We start from the raw sequence: 19237 nt of genomic DNA, 5'->3' as shown, positions 1-19237 counted from the left end.
TTTTCATCACAAATATCATGCCGGAAACAGAAAAGCCAGTTCTGAGGCCCCTTCGCAATGATGAGAGCCACACTGGGATTCTGATTGAGCATTGATTGGTGGGTCCCAGAGCCTGGTGGCTCTCCAGGCAAGCTTCTTTCGCACAAAGTCAGCCAGCAGCTGTTGTCACAAATGTGGAGGGAAAGTACTCCGGCATCAGACACCCGCGGGTACACATCCCAACTCGCCCTTGCCAGCGGTGGTACATGGAGACTGTTTACTTCACCTCTGTGACCTCCATCTGCTTGTCCAAGAAGATGAGAATAGTAGTGCTCACCACTATGTGACCTCTGGAAAGATTAAATCCAGTAGTTTAGACAAAGAGCCAGGAATATAGTGCAAGTTTTGTAAACAGGAGTTATTGCTGCTTTTCCATTTAGCTGGAGTAGAAAATAATGTCAGTGTCAATATTGTTACTCCCATTTTATGGATGACAGATATTGAAGCATAGAAGAAAAAAAAGCAAAGTGCTCAAAAATTATACCGAGACAGTTACTAAAACAGCTCACACAAGAGACCCTTCCCATTAGCCAGTGATGGATCTCTTCCACATCCTGCAATGAACATGTATCCCCTTCCTGGGGTTGCAGTCCTGATTTATTCTCACTAGCTCTAGGTTCCCTGGAAAGAAACTGTTAATTCAGTTACAGCGATTACCATCTGGTTCTCTGGTTTATTGCTGTAATTTCTCTAAAGCAAGCATTCGTGGGTAAAAATGCCATTCTGCCTTTACATCGCTTAAATGAGAAAATGAGAAAAGGCATCTCTCCGTGTTCATGCAGCACAAGACTTCAGCAGCCACGTGGTGCCTCCACGAGTGCATGCTCAGACATGTCCGACCCTTTGCAACCCCATGGACTGAAGCCTGCCAGGCTCCTCAGTCCATGTAATTCTCCAGGCAAGAATACTGGAGTGGGTTGCCATTTCCTCTTCCAAGGGATCTTCCCAACCCAGGGATTGAACCTGCATCTTCTGCATTGGCAGGCAGATTCTATACCACTGAGCCATCTGCGAATCCCCCATGTGGAGCCTCCAGTCACCTTTTAAAGCCAGAAATTGCCGGGAAAAGATAGGGATGGAAAGAAGAGTGCTCTGTGATCACATGTGGGAGTGGGGCCTGGAGGCCACCATGTAGATGGTGCCAGTCACCTGGGAAAGTTCCGGTAGGGGTGACGTTCTTCACTTGGCATGGAACCCTGACACAGAGTAAGAGCTGGGGTTTATTTGGCAAATGCACAGCTTTCACTGTGCCAGGTACTCCTCTGAGGGCTTCCCAAGTACTAATTCATTGGTGCTCACAAACAGCCTGACAAAGGACTATTATTATTCTTACTTCTTAGGCAAGGAAATTGGGAGGTTGCACAGAGAGGTTAAACAACTTGCCTGAGGTCACACAGCTAGGAAGTCGCTGAGCCAGGATCTGAACCCTGGTAATTAGAGTGTAGGTATGGAGTTGAAAATGAATTTCCCATGGAGAGAACCAATAACGTGTAGCTAGAGCTGTATGTAGCCTGAGTTGAACAAATCTGAGCATGAATGAAAGGCCTCAGTGGACATCAGTTACTAACACTGAGAAAGGGGATGAATGAGGCCCTTCCTAACCCCGTGTGTGGGGACAGGGTGAGTCAAGATGGTTATAATAGCACCTTGTTGTTTAGAACAGGATTTCTTCAACAGGAATCTGGTATCTCAGTGCCCCTGAGAAGTGGGAGTTACTATCCTATTGTACAGACATGCAAACTGAGGTTCAGAGAGGTTAAGGAGTCACCCAGCCTATAAGTGCAGCACAGAGGCTCAAAGCCAACCTGCAGGTCTCTATATCCCATGCTCTTTCTCTGCGTCTTTCAGCCTGGCTACCAGATTTCAGCATTAGAGAAGAGGGTGGGCCCCACAGGGCCCCACCCCCTGTAATGTACACACAGGGATATTCCGGGCTTGAGGCATGATTTGTGCTGGGTACCTTCTGCATGCTAGCTGACGCCCATGTAACGGGTAAAGAAATGAAGTCTCACCCAGCCAGGAGGGGGCCTAGCTGGGCTCATACAGATCTCTTCCCCCATGTCACCTCCTGGACAGTTACATGCAAGAAGCCTTCCTCTCCTGGACTCTCTCCCACCTAAAACTCCTGCCTCCGAAAACCTAAAATGGGCACACTGGTACAGCCCCCCCCCCCCCTAATGTGGAGTCTCCTTCCCTGCTGCTGATGGGCTTACCAGATGCTTACTGATGCCTTAACCAGAAGAGTGATAACCCTGGGCAGTCTCCTGTGAGTCAAGTACCTCCAAGAGTGTTAGAAGGTAGTGCCATTCCACTTGAGTGGGGTCCCCATGCAGGGCCTCCTCTGTACCCCATCCCTGCCATGGAGAGGAGGCCTGTGCTGCTCCCAACCTACCCAGCCAGGGCCTGGGGGACTGGGACTCTGACCCTCAGTTTCACCCTCCCCCCAGAACCCTGACCACAGAGGCCCTTTCCCAGCCATCTCATGTTTGTGTTTTTTTCTCTGTTTAGGGCTTTATTTCTCTACAAGGGACCCAGGTGACTGAACTTCTTCCTGGCCCTGAGGACCCAGGAAAGCACCTTTTTGAGATCAGCCCAGGTAGGCCTGAGCACCCTTCAGCTCTGTGCTGGCGCTGGCCCTGGTGGCCCCAGTGGGGGTGTCACCGCAGCTCTGGCCTGGGAAGGGCCATCATTACAACACTCCTCTCTGCACAAAAGTGAGCTCTGTCTCTAAGCACAATTCAGAGGTTTGGGTCAAATCTAGATGATCTTGTAAATTTGGGGAGAATTTCAAAAACTCAATCAATTATCTAGGTAGTTAGCTTTGATGAGAGGAAAATGTGGATTTTAAAATTCAAAATAAAACAAGAGAGGAAAGCAATCAATGAGGATGCCTTAGAGTGAAGGTCCAAACACAATATCTGAGTCACATGAAAATAAGTCCAAGAAAAACCATGAGCACAGGTATAGAGCATTAAAATAAGCTCTATCATGAATCCCAGAACAGAAAACTGAGATGTAGGGAAATAATTTAACTCAAAGAACTGCTATTATATTTGCAGTTACAAAGCAGGTTTTTAAAGTTCCCAGTTTTAAAATGTGATTCTTACTAAGTCAATGCGTCTTGCAAATGAATCAGTCTGTTTACACACGGGCCAGCTTCTACAGAGAGGTGGCGTTTTACTAAGTTTGACCTATCCTAGAGGCAGAGCTTCAGACAAGGAAGCTGAATGATTTTTCTGGAGATGAAAGCACATATGACGGGGAAAGGAGCAGGAAGAGGGGAGAGCCAGCAGGGTGTACTAGTGAGCTAGTGCTGTCGTGAGCACCGGGGCTCAGCTCCAGTGGAGGGATTCAGAGGCCTTTCACCCAAGGAGTGAGGGGGCTGCGGGTCTGCCCACCAACTCCCACCAGCCTTTCACTGAGAGCTGCTCCATGGGAGGCTGACTCTGGCATTTCCGGCCTGCCCTGCACTTGGCCAAGTTCCCTGCATTCAGAAAAAGTCTTTAGGCAAAGTTGCAGGTACTTAAGGAAAGAGGCTGCCAGTGTGGATGGGAACATGCAAGTGTTGGGGGGGTCTGGGCAGGGCACCAAGAGCGTCAGTTACAGGCAGCTCATCATCACATCCGATCATGCATCATCTGAATTTTGACTTTCTTCTGGGAAGTCGTGGCTGTGGACCGAGTGTGCCAAGGCCTCACTGGCATCCATGAGCCAGTACATGTACGGTCCCAAGTGGCACGGCCACCCAACCACTCTGACGAAGTGATCTGGCCACGGGACAGGTCAGCTCAGGCACAGATCAGCCCAGCAAGCTATGGCACATTAGGAGCGGAAGTGAATGGATCCAAGCCTGGGACAACCAGTGTTCACCTTTGCTCTGTCCATACTGGGAGCTCCAGGACACAGTCTGCAGGTTAAGTGCAGGGAGACCCTCCCAATTGCATGCTCCATGTTGAAAATTCAAGTACCCATGGTTTCATTTGACTATTTCATCTAGAATATTGGTGCTGAAAGTGCACATTGGAAGGTGGCAACAGAGGGACCCCAGGGTATAGAGTGGAAAATAGAGGCTTGGTTGACTCTGGAACGGGAGTCAAGTAGAGAAGGTACCTTCTGCTGAGATGGTAGAGAAGAAATGGCAGAGAGGACTGAGGCAGGCAGGGCTCCCAGTGTAGGGGAGGAGGAGCTGGATTCATGGAAGGAAGGCTTGGGGGAGCGGCCAGGGGCCTGGGCCTGGGAGTTGGAGAGGAGTGAGGTGAGGCCAGATCCAAAAAGTAGAGGTCAATATGCACCACCATAAATCCAGAAAGACCCTGGGCATGTGCCCCAAGGACCAGATGGGGATGATCACAGGTGTGCATGCTCTTTATCTGGTCAGAGCTGCTTACAAAGATTTCTTGGACTCTGTGGGGGAGAAGACCATTTGCCATGTAAGGTAACATATTCACCTTAGGGATGATTGGCCTTAGGATTCTAGGGATTAGAATGTGGACATCTTTGTGGGGCCATTATTCTGCTGCCATAATACTCAAGACATCCCACTAAGGTAAGGGGTGCTTCCGTGCCCAGTCTATAAAAAAGGACACGGGATTAAAAAGAATTGGTCACTTGCCCAACAACACACAGCTGGATGGCAGTGGGGTCAAGACTTGTACCTGGACAGCCTGACTTCCAAAGTCCTCCAACACAGGCACCTGTTACACGTCTGGTAATTTCCCTACCTGGGCCGGAGAGGTCTAGGGAGGGAATCAAGTCTCCCCGCACTCCTTTATCCCAAGCACAGCAATGGTCGAAGCACCAGATGTATGCAGGTTCCAAACACTGCCTGCCTGTCCCTGTCCTCTTGCTTTTGAACAACTCCTGGAGGCCCGGAACGATGGTGAGGGCAGCTGTGAGACAACTCGGGGAAAGTGGATCAGGTGGTAGGCAGTGAGGGGTCCACACAACCTTTGGGGAGAGCCGAAACGGGAAGACTTGATCTCCTCAAGTGGATGCATTTTTCTGGCCCGGGAAAGCCAGGCAGTGGTGCTTGTCGGCCACACCCAGTACCCCAGAGGGAGGGAAATGTGACAATTCTTGGACACGTGACAGAAACACAGGAATGAAAATGCATGAGATCAGTCACATGAATTTTAAGTCATCTGTGCTCTTCAACGGTATTAAAAAGAATCACAACTTTTCATCAAGATAGAATATAAAATGAGGAAAAATTATTCTGTGAGCGCCATCTAGTGGAGAGACATGCCAATTCTATGCCGGCTGCGCGTGTCCTCCAGCTTCTCCCCCAGCCAGCCCCCAGCCTTCTCAGCCAGGCAGCACCTCTGATTCTTGACAGACCCCGACAGTCACTGAATAGTGGGGCTGCAGCTTGAGCCAGCTCTAGCCGCAGAAACCTGACCTCCACCGGCACTCCAAGGCTGGCTCCTGGCTCAGGCCTGAAGGAGTCAGGCCCCCGGAAGGGGCTGGAATTCAAAGACCCCGGGTCTCCTTCCCACCTGGACCTCTTCTCCAGCCCCAAGTTGTCTGGCAAAACCCAGCCCTCTCAGCCTTTTGAGAGCTGTCTGCCCTGTGCTGACTTGATCCTGTTGGCCTACCAGGCATCTGGCCATAGGCCAAACACAGGCCTTCCTCCGAATCTACAGGCTAGAGTAGGGAGGAGAGGCCTGCTGTAATGCTCTGGACAAAAAGCTGCTAAACTCACAAGATGCTCATGTTTGGTACCCCGAGTTAGGAGATCCGTAAAGCAGTATAACTCGTTGCTAACATCCTTCTGGTATGAGCCTGATGCTACCACCGCCCACTGACTACAGGAATTCAGATGGTAGCCCTAAGTCTTGCTGGTGAGTGACTGCTGGACTATCATCAGTCCTCTGTTGCTGGGCATATCTTTCCAGAGTCTGCAGTGGCAGGTGGCAGAAGCCAGTTTTGACCAATGTAGGCAAAGGGGAAATAGCCAGAAGCTATGGGGCCATGCAGAATCAACCCCCGGGAAGCTGGAGAGGTAGGTGTGGAAGGCGCAGCAGCAGGGTTGCGCAGGCCCCCCAGAGCCAGGAACAGAGAGTGCGAGGGGCTCTGTGCAGGGAGGGCTGCGTCGGGGACGCCGCTCTCTTCAGTCCAGGTGGTGATGATGGCTCAGGGTCTGAGGTCCGAGTGGCTTTGTTTACTACCCCTGGTAGGCACAAGGACCCCACTCCTACTCCTGCCAAACTGAACTCAGGTGCTTCCAGGGAAGAGAGAGGAGGTACTCTGCATCAGAGTCCTTGGCTGGGGCCAAGTGTCATACTGATCATGGCTCTTTCTGCAAATCCACACCAAGGCCCCAAGTCTGGGTCCCTTTCCAGGCAGCACTTCCTCCTGGAGGGCGAGGACCCCAGTGTGCAGAACTGAGGATAACCCAGGTGAGATGTGAATGGCTGCCCAGAATCTCAGAGCAGGACGGTGCTGTCTTCTGGAGCGGGAGGAAGGTACACAGGGGGTCACGCTGCTCTGACATCTGGGCCTGGATCCCATCGCAGAGCGCCTGTCTGCTTTGGGCCCTGCAGACCACATTTCTCAAGATAAAGTGCTGGAAGCTCTGGTGGGGGACACTGCCCAGTTCAGAGGTCTGGCAGGTACCCTCCCCCTAACATACTGTTTGGGACCCCCACCTACTCCCCAGACACTGGGTGGGCATCCTGCAGGCAACAGGCCTGGGTGGGGATGGCTTTGAGGCCCTGGGTTTTCAGTTCCACCCAGGCATTGGGGGCTGAGGTATGAAGAGAGTGAACAGTAGCACCCTGTGGAAGTTGGGGAGATGGTGGGTTGAACCCAGGCTTGCCAGCAATGCCTCTGCTCCCTAGAGGCAGGTGTCTGCACACAGAAAGGAAGGTTCCAGGGGAGAGAGTTGGAGGCTGAGCCCATGTGCCATCCCACTGTTTGTGCCTGTTCTCTGCGTCTCCCAGCAGGACATGTGTCCCCACAGCACCCAGCTCTGACCAGCTCCCAACTGTTCTCTCCAAAGTCAGGAAGAACTGGTCAGAAGCCCGACCCTGCCACCCAGGGCCTGCTGATTTCAGACAAGACATTCAATGTCCCCATGCCTCCATTTCATCACTTATAACTTGGAGATAATAAAGCCAAGTGCCTTGGGCTTGGTGAGGATGCAGTAAGAGCCCAGGGCCTGGATCAGCATTGATTGACGCTGATATTTTTATCATTCTTCCCTGCTCCCTGCAGTCTGTCTTTTTATCCTTATTATTAATGATAACAACACAGTTTCCGCTTAGCTATCACCTGTAAGTTATCAATCCCAATACTGTATGATGCCTGCCCCAACAAGGGTATCCACAGGGCTGAGGGCCCAGAGCAGAGGGTGGGGGTGGCTCACCTGGGTGGTTGGGGAAGATTTCACTGAAGCTAAGCCTTGACAGGGAAGGGGAAATGACCCAGCTGAGCAAACAAGATCAGCTCTGGAATGGTCCAGAAGGGAGGAGAGAGTACACAAAGGCACAGAGAGCAGGAGAAGTAGGCTGTGCAGGGGACTTGGTGTGTAGACGACCACAGTGGAAAGGAAGGTAGGGGTCTGGCCATAAAGGGCCTTGGATGCTGGACAGAGAGGCTTGGACTTAGCCACTGCACATCTTTAGCAAGCAGGAGGGATGGTTAAAACCAGATTTGTATGTTAGAAAAGCCACTGATGTAGTGATTGGGAGGTGGGGGATTGCAAGGACCTGGCAGGAGATGAGGTAAACTGCCACTCCTCATTGTCACCCTCTGCCCCAACCCTTGCCCCGGACAGTGTCCACGGAGGAGACCACCCTCCCCTGCCAGAATGCTCACCAGGGAGTGGGGTGGAAGGGGGCAACTCAGAAACTGAACTGATTAAAATCAAGCTCTAATTCTTCCTGTGTAGTTCCAAGCTCATGTGCCAAGTTCTTTGCAAGGGGGTCCTGATCATGCACATGCCTTTGAGGTCTGTATAGGTGGGTCCCGGACCCAGCCCAGGCTTTCCTGGTGGCTCAGTGGTAAAGAGTTCACCTGCCAATACAGGAGAGGTGGGTTTGATCCCTGGATGAGGAAGAGCCCCTGGAGAAGGAGATGGCAACCCACTCCAGTATTTTTGCCTTGGAAATCCCATGGACAGAGAAATCTGGAGGTCTACAGACCATGGGGTTGCAAAGAATCAGACACTACTTAACGACTAAACAACAACAACGACAGACCCAGCCCAGCCTCTAACTTGCTGGGGGCAGCCAGAGCAGATGTCCTTGGTTTGGTTTCCCCAACTGTAAGATGAGGAGGCCTCCGAGGTGTCTACCTGCCCCAGGAGAGTAGCCTTCCACAACCAAGCTTCCCCCAGAAGAATGGGTTCCAGCAATTTCTTAGGGCTGCACTGGGTCTTTGAAGCCTCTCTCAAGCCTTGAGCTTACAGCTACCCATCCTTATTCGCCTGCAGCTTGGAGCAGATAGGAGAACTGCTGCCTGCTATCTCTGCTGCCTGCTATCTCTATGGCCTGACCTTGAAGTAAAGCCAGCACACACAGATCATTCTGTAGAAGTAGACTGATACGGCACTCCTGACATCCCTGGAGCATCACTCATCTCATTAGCCGCCTCCTGAGTGGGATGCCGAGCTCAGCCTATCTCGGCAGCTGGTACCAGCCAGCCAGCGTATCAGCCTGACCCCATGTGGCCCCGCTGAGTTTGCCCGCGGCGCGCCAGACGATGGGTAATGACTAGAAATGAAATTAGATGAGCAATTCACTCACCACCCCTGAGGGTGGGAGAATCAACAAATACGAGAGTGGTTTCCGGTACTTCCCTGCTTTGTGGTCTAGCCCTCCTGTCTTAATCTCACTTTTCTTAACTATACACCAGACCAGGTACGGGGAACCCCCACTGGTGTTCCTGGAAGTACATGCTCTTGCAGAGGAAGTTACAGTTCATCCCTTTGGCCAAAATCACGTTCTAGAGCAGCCCTGTTCAAGAGAAATACAAAGCAAGCCACGTTTGTAATGAAATCGACAATCCCCTGGCTCAGTTACACCAGCTGTATTCCAAGCAGTCACATGTGTCTGGTAGAGCCGTACCGCACAGTGGAGGCCTGGATGAGGAGGCAACTGGATGTCGTGCCTGACAGAGAATAGCTCATCACTGTTGCTGTTTGGTTGTTAAATCATGTCTGAGTCTTTGTGACCCCAAGGACTGTAGCCCTCCAGGCTCCTCTGTCTGTGGGATTTTCCCAGGCAAGAATACTAGAGTGAGTTGCCATTTCCTCCTCCAGGAGATCTTCCCGACCCAGGGATCGAATCAGTGTCTCCTTCTTGGCAGGTGGATTCTTTACTACTGTGCCACCTGGGAAGCCCAGGTGCTCAACAGGTACTCCAAAAATAAAGGGGGTGGGGGAGGAGGAGCAGAGGGGTTGGCGGGAAGCTGAGGTTTTGGAGTCAGATACTGAGATTCACATTTTAGCTCCCCCACTCACTAAAGCCAAGAATTTGGGCCAGTAGCTTACATTCTCTCTGTCTCGTTTTCATCTTCTGCTAGTAGAAATAAAACTACCTACTTGGCAAGAAAGCTGTGAACATCAAGTGAACTGAGATATGTGGACGTGCACAGGACATGCACTCTCCACCAGCCGGTTCTCTCCCCCCTTCCTCCTCCCTCCTCTCTTTCTCTCTCTTCTTTCCTTCCTCTCTCCTCTTTCTCTCTCTACCTCCCTCTCTCCCTATCTTTCAACTTCTCTTTTATCTGCCATATACAAGCAAACTTCACGTTTCTTTAGTTTGTGGCTTTCAAAACAAATTCCAGCCCTCCAGCAGTTGTTCTCAAGTTTTCCTGTATATCCAAGCCCCTGCCGTGCTTGTCAAAAACCCTGGGTACTAGGCTCATCCCCAAAGTTACAGGTTCCAAGATCTAGGGTGGGGCTGGAGGATGTGTTTTTTTTAACATGCTCCCAGATAATGCCACTGTCGCTGGCCTGGGATAATTAGACAGTTTGAACGGGAGCTCATGGAAGAAAGGGAGAAATTTCATATTTAATGCCCTTAACAGTGCTTTTTCCTGCTTTTTGAAGACAGAGTCCTGCAGTTTTACTTTGCACTAGGCCCCACAATTTATGTACTTGGTCCTGAGAACAGTGGAGGGGCAGTGAGGAGCCCAGAGGCTCTGTTCATGGAGACATGAGTCTGGAATAAAGGAGGTGATGATCTGGCACTGTGCTAGGAGGGTCCAATGCAAGCAAGGCTGAGTTGCTCCACTGTGGAGGGAAGAGGGCTCCAAGGGGCTTCACGGCCAGACAAGCAGATGTGAAATGCTGCAACGCAGGAGCAGGTGTAGCTGTGCTTCGTGGGGGCCACAGACAGACCAGACATGCAGTTTTTTATTTGCTATTTAAATAGCACCCTCCGTTGGGCACGGAGATACTCATGGGATAAGAGGAGACCACTCACAGGCACCCAGGGTCCCCCACGGTGCAGTGCACATGCCCATCAGCTGCCGGGTCTCCCTTCCAACAGCCACTGAACCATGGTGCCATGCCCCATCCTGGACAAGAAAGTCCATCCCAACATCTTCTTCCCCACAGCCCGATGCCCTACCCCGTGCACTGGCGCTGTCAACCACGCCAGGGACTGTCACCACCGTGCTCCACCCTGAGACTCTGCCGGGCATGTGCTCCTGACCCCAGCCCTCCACCAGACTAGGGGAAGGGGTGGAAGCAGTCACTGGGGGAAGCAGAGCTGTGCTGTTGGCCTGGGGCACCAGGAGGCAGGGGGTGGCTGAGCATCCCTGGAGGCAGGAGGCTCAGGGGCAGGACTGATCACAGGAGAGCTGAGGTTCCAAGCCCTTGAACACACTCCAGCGGCCCATCAGACCTCACTTACAAAATTCAAATTTAAAGACAAAATGATTGACAACCTCAAGACAGCCACCAGAGAACACCAAATACCTAGTGCAGGGTCCTTTCCAGGGGGATCCTTTGCACCTGCCCTGGTCACAGGCCCCTGAAGCCAGCCCTGACTGTGGACCTCTGGATGTAAATGCAGGACCTGTCTGTTCTCATGCACTAGGCTCCAGCCTGTGAACGCAGCCTAACACCTCTTGTTGACCTCTTCTTTCAAATTCATTAGCCCTTGGAGCCTCCAGTCATAAATAAACTCAGTCCACATCTTACCAGTGTCCTTATTCCATCCATAAACTTGGCGCCCAGAAGGGGTACGGCTTCTCCAGGGGCTGAGTGTACTCCACCCATCATGGCCCCGCTCCGTGTTCTTTCCATCCATCCCTGGCCCTGGGTCCAAGGCCATTGCTGCCCTCTGTCCTCTCCTTTTGGTCCTGTTGATAGAAATGCTCCTGAATTTGCTGCAAGTCTCTACTTCTCCCACATCCTAAACCGCTAATGCAAGGGGTACTTTAAGTGGATCTCCTGGCATCCACAGAGGGCATCAGGGAATGTTGACCTGGGAGGTGCCACCTGCATGCTTGCAAGTTAAGGCTGTGGTCCATTAGGTGATTGGACTGAAGCTGTCTCTCTTGTACAAGGCCAATCAGAAAGAACCTTTAGTGGCCTACCCAGGGCTGTCTGCCACCAGGCAGCCTAGCCTGGCTTCCTAAGTGTGTAACACAGTCCTTACCCCAGTGCACTGGCTCAACTTCACCTCGGCAGGTATGACATTCTTCCTGACTCTCTAACCCACAGCCTTCTGATCTGCAATGTGAGGGCCACCTGCATGGCCTGTGGGGACTCCAGGAAGTATCATGCCCTGGCTGGGAGAGGTGCATAGGTCCAGCTCTAGGCTTGCCACTGTCGTCCTTATTCCAGCCAGATGACCCATCTTTTCCCATGTTGGGGCTTCTCATTCAAACCCGCACTTGCTTCTGTGGTTGCACCTTTCATGCATGATTTGAAAAGTACCTCCTGGTTTTTTACCTTCTTTTCTTTTGTGGGCGGTTATGTTTCTCTCATCAGATTTAGGTCTCCTTAGATGCAAGGTCCATATCTGATTCACATCTCCAACTTCAGCCCAGTGCTCTGTGTCTGGCCTTGATGGGGAGCCCTGGAGGAGACACACACAGTTGTGCCAGTATCCTGGGGCAGGGAACAGCTTGGCTAACTGAGCCATTTGCTTGGTTAGATCCCAGAGAGCCTTGGCATGTGGACAGTCTTATAAGCAATGAGGAACCACAGAAGGTCCTAAACAGGGGAAAGTTATGATTATATTTAGCAACAATGAAAAGACTGGATTGAGCAGGGGGTAACAAGAGGGACCCAGAACCAGTGTTGCGAGGGTGGGGGGTGGGGTGGGCGGCAGGCCGTGGCGCCCTATTTTAATAGAGCAGCAGGGACTGCTCAAGTTAGAACCAAGCAGAGGCCAGGATGGAGGATGGCTGGGAGGTGAAATGTTCAGACCTGGTGAGGGACAGGATGTTGGAAGTAGAATCCAGAATGACTGCCGGGTTGATGGCCAACTAAGAAAGGACAGAGGGAGGGAGCAGTAATTCAGGTGTAAAGATGATAGAGTCAAAGTGAGGTCCCAGAAACCCAGGCCAGTGACTGTGACACCTGGATTCGATGTTGCAGGGAGCAGGGCTCCCCGAGCCCTCAGTTTCGCTTCCATGGCATCTGATGTTCCAACCCTCCCCCACTGTAAGTGATGCGGTTTCTCCATTCAAGGCCGAGATCAAGGATCCAGGAAGCCATTCCAGACTCCACATGCTTCCTGCAAACCCCTCCCCACAATGAGTCTCTTTAATGACAGAGTTCAAAAACTGTACCCAGGGACTTCCCTAGTGGCCTAGTGGTTAAGAATCTACCTTGCAATGCAGGGGATGCTGGTTCGATCCCTGGTCAGAGAGGTAAGATCCCACATGCTGCAGAGCATCTAAGCCACAACTACTGAGCCTGAGAGCCACAGCTAGAGAGTCTGTGCACCACAATGAAAGAGCCTGCGTGCTGCGACTATTTTAAGACCCAGTGCAACCAAATAAATATATATATATATATATATATATATATTTTAAAAACAGACCCAGAACTTAACTACGTGCACTTGGTCAAGTTGCCAACTTCTCTGTGCCTCAGATATATATAAAATCTCATTATATTTCCTCATATATAAAATAAGAATAACGTGTCTTATCCTTGGCTTAGGGGTAGGGGTGAAGCGGTTGGATGTGACTATACAGAGGGAGCAGAGGGAGCCTTAGTGTGATGGTATAGCTAAGTATCTTAATGGTGGTGATACTTTCATGTAACTACATGTGTGATAAAACTATATAGACCCTTCCCCACCTCAGTACGCGCACACACAGAGACACCAGTGTGTATAACGGCAGAGTCTGAATCAACTTTGTGGACTGATTGTGCAAGATCAGTTTCCTGGTTTCAATGGTGGGATGTAGTTATGTAAGATGCTAAAACTTGAGGAGGCTGGGTTTAGAGTGCATGGGACCTTGCTGTACAATTCCTTGCAATTTCCTGTGAATCTAGAATTATTTCAAAAGAAAACTTTTTTAAAGTGCATATCCCATAGTGTTTTGAGGATATGATAATCTATATCTTAGGACAATGCTAGCCTGTGTTAAGTATTCGGTAAAGTTTGGCAAGTATTATAGCAAGGTGTCTACAATCAAGAAACAAAGGATCAACGTATTTTAAAAAGTAGTTAGCAACCTTTTCAAACGATAGTCTCAGTATGTTTTTCCACCTCCAGATACATTTTCAGCCAGAATGTCTCTAAACCTAAATGAATGGGTCCAGCTGTTTATGTTAAAAAGTATGACAAATACAGTACTTTCTCCTAATTTTGTGACTTTCTGGCCATTCTATGGTTTACTGATTGATCAACAACCAGGTCCCTTGTTTCTCAGAAGTATTTCAGCTGGAAAAAAAAAACCACTGAGAATGTTATTTGAAAATTGGCAAATGTGGTGTTGAACGGCTCATTTGATACTTCATGACTTCTTGGACACCTGTGTGTGGCACTCCTGCAGCCCTGGTGACTGTTCATGTGTCTGCCCACCTTCTGTATGGCTGCCTCTTGCGTGCCCTGACCCAGGGCAGGTACAGGAACATGATTGCTGACTGATGGAATAGAAGTCCACTCTCAAGGAAAGTTGTTAATTCCTTCAAGAGCAACTGGTTATTCCTGGGATAGCAATAGTAGTAAGTTTCCTATATTAACATCTTCCACGAGACACAAGCAACGTGAGATTCTTAAAGTCATCTGTTGAGTTCCTTTTTAGAAATAGAAGTGCGAAGGGCACCATACAGTGTATTGGTTCAATCTCCCTGACACCCAGTGAGTAGACCTTACACTCCCATTGTACAGATGTGGTGAATGAAGCACAGAGGAGTAAATTGCCCAAAGTCACATGACTAGTACAAGATGGAGTCTGAGGTCCATCCTTGGGAGTCCCCCTTCAAGGTCCCATCCTAGGCTGCCAACAGGAGCTGAGGCAGGTGCTGGGGGCACCACAGCTCTGAGACACGGAGGGGCGCAGACAGAAATTCCTCAGCTAGAGATATGCATACCGGATAGGAAAGGGTGATGTGCAGTATGCTCAGTGCCAGCTCAGAACAAAGATGTAGATAAAATTCTTTATGAGTGATCTCAGCTAGACTAAATCTCTAGATAAATTAGGATGTGGGGAGGAATGTGGCAGGGGATTAGTGGTGGGGAGTTGGATGACCCAGGTCACCTCTGGGAAGCCAAGCCCAGGTACAGAGGCTCCTCTGACGGGGAACCTTCAGCCTAGGAACTTCTTTAGACACAGGGCTATTCTTTAGGTCCTTCCTAAACAAGGTGTGGTCCATGGACCAGCTGCATCAGCATCATCTGGAAGCTTGTTGGAAATGGAGATTCTCAGGCCCCACCCAGAACTGCTGAAACAGAATATGGGTTATAGGAATACATCCTGAGGGATTCATGTCCATGTTAAAATGCAAAGCAATGCTCCCAAGTGAAACAGCACCAGTGCTACGCAACCCTGGACTACGACCTCCTGAAAGAGGGACTTACATCAGTGCACGCAGGACCTGGTGCTGGGCTTTTCAAGATGTTTGATAAACTAAAATTATGAAAAAGCAGCAACTCAAAAGCAGGAAGGAAGCTGAAAGTGATGGTAGAGAGAGGCAAACAGTGACAAGACACTGAGTCTAGTTCTCAGGCTGCAAGCCAAGCTGTGAACCAGGGCTGATTGCCCAAGAAATATTTTGTTTGGCTCATGGAGTATTTTTATGTGCAAAAGATTTTACCCATAGATCTCAGGTGGCGCTAATGATAAAGAACCCATTTGCCAATGCAGGAGATATAAGAGATGTGGGTTTGATCACTGAGTCAGGAAGATCTCCGGGAGAAGGACTTGGCAACCCACTCCAGTATTCTTAGTTGGTGAATCCCATGGACAGAGGAGCCTGGCTGGCTACAGTCCATAAGGTTGCAAAGAGTTGGACACTAATGAAGCGACTTAGCATGCATGCATTCAATGTAGATTTCTATAGGGTGAAATTGGGGCTGCTTTCCCCCTACAAACAATTAACAGGAGTTCAGTAATAGCTGCCCCTTTTGACAGAGCCTGAGTATCCTCTAGGTAGCCAGAATCCCCACCTTTTCCTACTGCCCCATCCCAGCCTTCCTCCCACCCTGATATCTGCTTTTTCGGTACACCTTACCTGTCTGATCTCTCTATAAAAGTTTGAGTCTGTGAACTCTAGTGTAGATAATGAAAAAGATGGCTAGAAAATGATACTGTGTATTGGCTGAGTCATTCGATGCCTCCATTTATTCGTCTGTGCAGCTGTAATTTAGGGTGAGGTGTTCCATCACGCTGTCTGAGATTCAGTTCTGGTTCGGCCTCTGCCCAGGTCTGGGGTCCTGAAGGAGTCACATTACCGCTTCAACATCAGTCTCTTCTGTAAAATGGATTCAGTAAAAGCAGCTTCATGTAAAGCATTAAACCTTGTCCCTGGAACATAGTTAGCAGTAGCTGATTAGTAAGATGTTAGTAATTATGGTTGCTAGAGCAAAATAACACATAGGCATGCAGGTGTTTGTTCCCTGCATTGCTAAAATATAGGCATTAGTTATCAACACTTTCTACCAAAAGGCATATAGAATACATAAAATTGTTAATTTCAGTGAAGCTAAATATACATTTCAAATAGAAATTATATGCATATGGAAAGCGTGAAGTGAAAATATAAACTTATGAAATATAAAGGTTAAAAGTATTACCCTTCTAATAAAAATTATTAGTAGATGAAATTAATAAAATGTTATTCAAAAATAATAAACCAAGCCCTATAAAACAAAGAAAATTTTAATAATAATGAACCCTTGAAATGAAGTCACACTATTTGATGTTATTTTTGAATCATGAGCATATTTTGGTGCCCATTTTTTCTAACTGCTATAAAATTTTTGAGGGGATTGTTCTAAACTAAATTTCAAACTAATATTATCCTTTGAGTACTTTATCTTCAAATAATCTTTTTTCTTATTCAGTATTCTAGAGGGGGTTTTTTAACTTTTTTTTTTTTTTTGGTTAGCAGGGGCTACATCTTTTAATTGCTCATGAGCCCAGTTGTATTTCATAAGAAGCATTTCCAGTGTCTCACCTTCTGCAGTGTTCTCCTGGGTAGGTGACTCCATGGGTCTGGTGGATGGGTCGCAGGGAACAGCTGTACTTGAAGGCCACTGGTTTAGAAAGTCTTTGAACCAGAATAAGGATTTTTGTTGTGATAGAGGCGCCTTGTTCTTTTCCCCTTGTGGATTATGGAGGAATAGAAAACCACTTTCTAAATAAGTTTTCCTTACAGGATCCAAACTTCTGTTGAAGCATTTCCCCAAGTGTAAATGATTCCGATTTTTAAAAAACAGATCACAAAATACCTGTAGTTCAGTGTGTTTTAAAATCACACTATTCTGGAATACCAGAATATTAAAAACTGGAGTTACAACCACTAAATAAAACACCCCACCAGATTTGGAAGTTCTTCTCAAGGTCAGTGACACCTTCCTGGGTCCCAAGGGCACGGCTGCCCCTGACGCTTTTCTGCAGACTTGCATGAGCGGACACAGAGCCTGGGAGGCTGTGTCTGGGAAAGAAGGGAGGTCATTAGAGAGGTCATTGTTGTCCTCCTGAAATTCACGTTCAGCGGAAGTCTTGGAATGTAGCCTTATTTGCCAATGCAATTAGTTAAGATGAGATCTGGAATAGGGTGCATCCTAAATTAAATGACGTGTCCTTATGAGAAGAAATCTGGACACACAAGCACTCACAGGGGAGGTCATGTGAGGATGAGGCAGAGACTGGAGCGCTGCAGCTACAAGCCAAGGAAGGCCAAGGATTCCCCACGACGCCAGAACTAGCAGAGAGGCATGGACAGCCTTCCCTAGGGCCTGCAGAGGGGAGCATGGCCCTGCCAACACCTCCATTTTGGACTTCTAGCCTCCCAAACTCTAAGGGAACAGATTTCTGTTGTTGCAAGCACCCAGTTAGTGGCAGTTGTTGACAGTAGCCCTGGCAAACTGGGACAGTCATGCAGTTAGGAGTGAGGTGGCCAGAGCAATGGTCCTTTGGCAGCAGGACTGACTTTCACTGGCCCAGAGAATTCAGCCTACGTTCTTAAGGCCCCCAACCCCAAAGACCTGGCTCACCTCCCTCCTCTCCTCCCCGGAGGGTCCCCCATCCTCCTGCACAGCCCCTCCATCTGAGCAGCCTGCTGCCCCAGTTATGGCCCTTCATTTGCTCTATCTGTGGCACTGCCTGGTCACTTCCAAATGCTGCCAGTGGTCCAGCTGGGAGAACAGAGCCCCAGGAGCCCCAGAGGACTCCCGGGAGAGGAATGGCTTCTTCCTGGCTGTGCACTGGCCTTGAACAGTCACCTCATCTCCTGAGCCTCATTGGATGGTGGCAGTAATGACCCTGATGGGCCTTGGCAGGAATGCAGGATGCAGCAGTACATCATTTGCGCTCCTACAAGTGAGGGCCCTCTCCCACCCCCAGGGCAGGAATGATGAGAATCCTGGCATCCTGGAGAGCTAGGCCTTTTCTGACCGACCGCGGCAGTGCTGGAGCAGCTGGGCCCCAGAACACACCTGCAGTGGGGGGGTGCCTTCCTCTGCGAGCCGCTGTCTTCATCACACACACACACACACACACACACACACACACGCAGGCCGGGCTGAGTTGGGCAGGGGGCTCAGGTCTGTGGTTTCCCGTGTCTGGCACAGAGTGGCGCTCCACAAATAACTGCCTCAGGAATTATGCTGGAGAGGGAACACAACCCACCAGATGTGTCAGAACCAAGTGCTGCCAGACCAGCCCACTGCGCAGGAGCCTCCAAGGAAGGAATGTGCAGCGTGGAGGGTTTTCTTTTCTTTTAAATTGAGAGAAGCTGTCCTCCTTTGTTCTGTGAAGGGTCACTTAAGTGGCCTTCTTAGAGATGCAAATACAAGACAAGTAGGCACCCAGCATCCTGGGATCACTACTTAACCAGGGACCTTTTGTGCCTAGTAGTGCTGGGTCCTATTTTGTATCTTTGAGTGGCTTGGCAAAAATCCTGTCCTTCTTTGGCATGCAGCAGAAGTGGGATCCATGGGGAGAAATGGGGAGGAAGAGAAATGTGTGGACTAATTTACACAAAAGCCCAGGCTCTCTGGAAGGATTGAGATGGCTACCTCCCCACAGTGTTTTTACTTTTTTTTTTATTACAACAAGAAATGTTACATCCCACTTGTGAGGGCTCAGGAACACAGGGAAGCAAAGGTTTCACAGGACAGTACTGTTTCTATATGCCGTGCATCTGGCACTTTCCACTCTGTGATTCTATCTCGTTTTTAAAACTACAGGCCAAGACCCATTGAGTTGATTTCATGACTCCTTATTGGGTTGGAGTCCATAGTCTGAAAAATGCTTCTTGGGGTTTCATGGTCAGGAGACCTGTTGGGTGGACCAAGGCCTGGCTGTGGGAAGGATGCTGCTGCTATGGAAATAGAGACTTTGGTGTTAGTGAGCTCCCCTTGGAACTGTAACTAGGGAGATGGAAAATGGTGGTTCTTGATACTAGAACTGGGTCTGATCAGGTTATCTGAGGCCAACGTGCCCTGGAAATTGTGTCTGTGTGTGATTTGACAGAGTAGAGTACACTAGCTTCTGCACTCTCTCCCCATCCAGGTCATATTACAGAGGTGCTGTGTGTCCCTGGAGAGACTTG

The 19237-nt window shown here is 49.5% G+C and overlaps 1 protein-coding gene across 2 annotated transcripts in view; it reads left to right on the top strand.

Moving 5' to 3' along the window:
• ARHGAP22 (Rho GTPase activating protein 22) overlaps positions 1 to 19237 on the top strand; it is a 125673-nt gene that overhangs the window by 19429 nt on the left and 87007 nt on the right. For both annotated transcript variants that reach the window (XM_070470999.1, XM_070470998.1), the window contains exon 2: positions 2548 to 2635. In XM_070470999.1, coding sequence (XP_070327100.1) covers positions 2548 to 2635 — 88 coding nt within the window. The remainder of the gene's footprint in view (positions 1 to 2547; positions 2636 to 19237) is intronic.

This window comes from Odocoileus virginianus, chromosome 7 (assembly GCF_023699985.2).
Source record: "Odocoileus virginianus isolate 20LAN1187 ecotype Illinois chromosome 7, Ovbor_1.2, whole genome shotgun sequence".
Classification (NCBI taxonomy): domain Eukaryota; kingdom Metazoa; phylum Chordata; class Mammalia; order Artiodactyla; family Cervidae; genus Odocoileus; species Odocoileus virginianus.
Note: the sequence above shows the minus strand (reverse complement) of the source record. Positions and strands in the feature narration are given on the sequence as shown.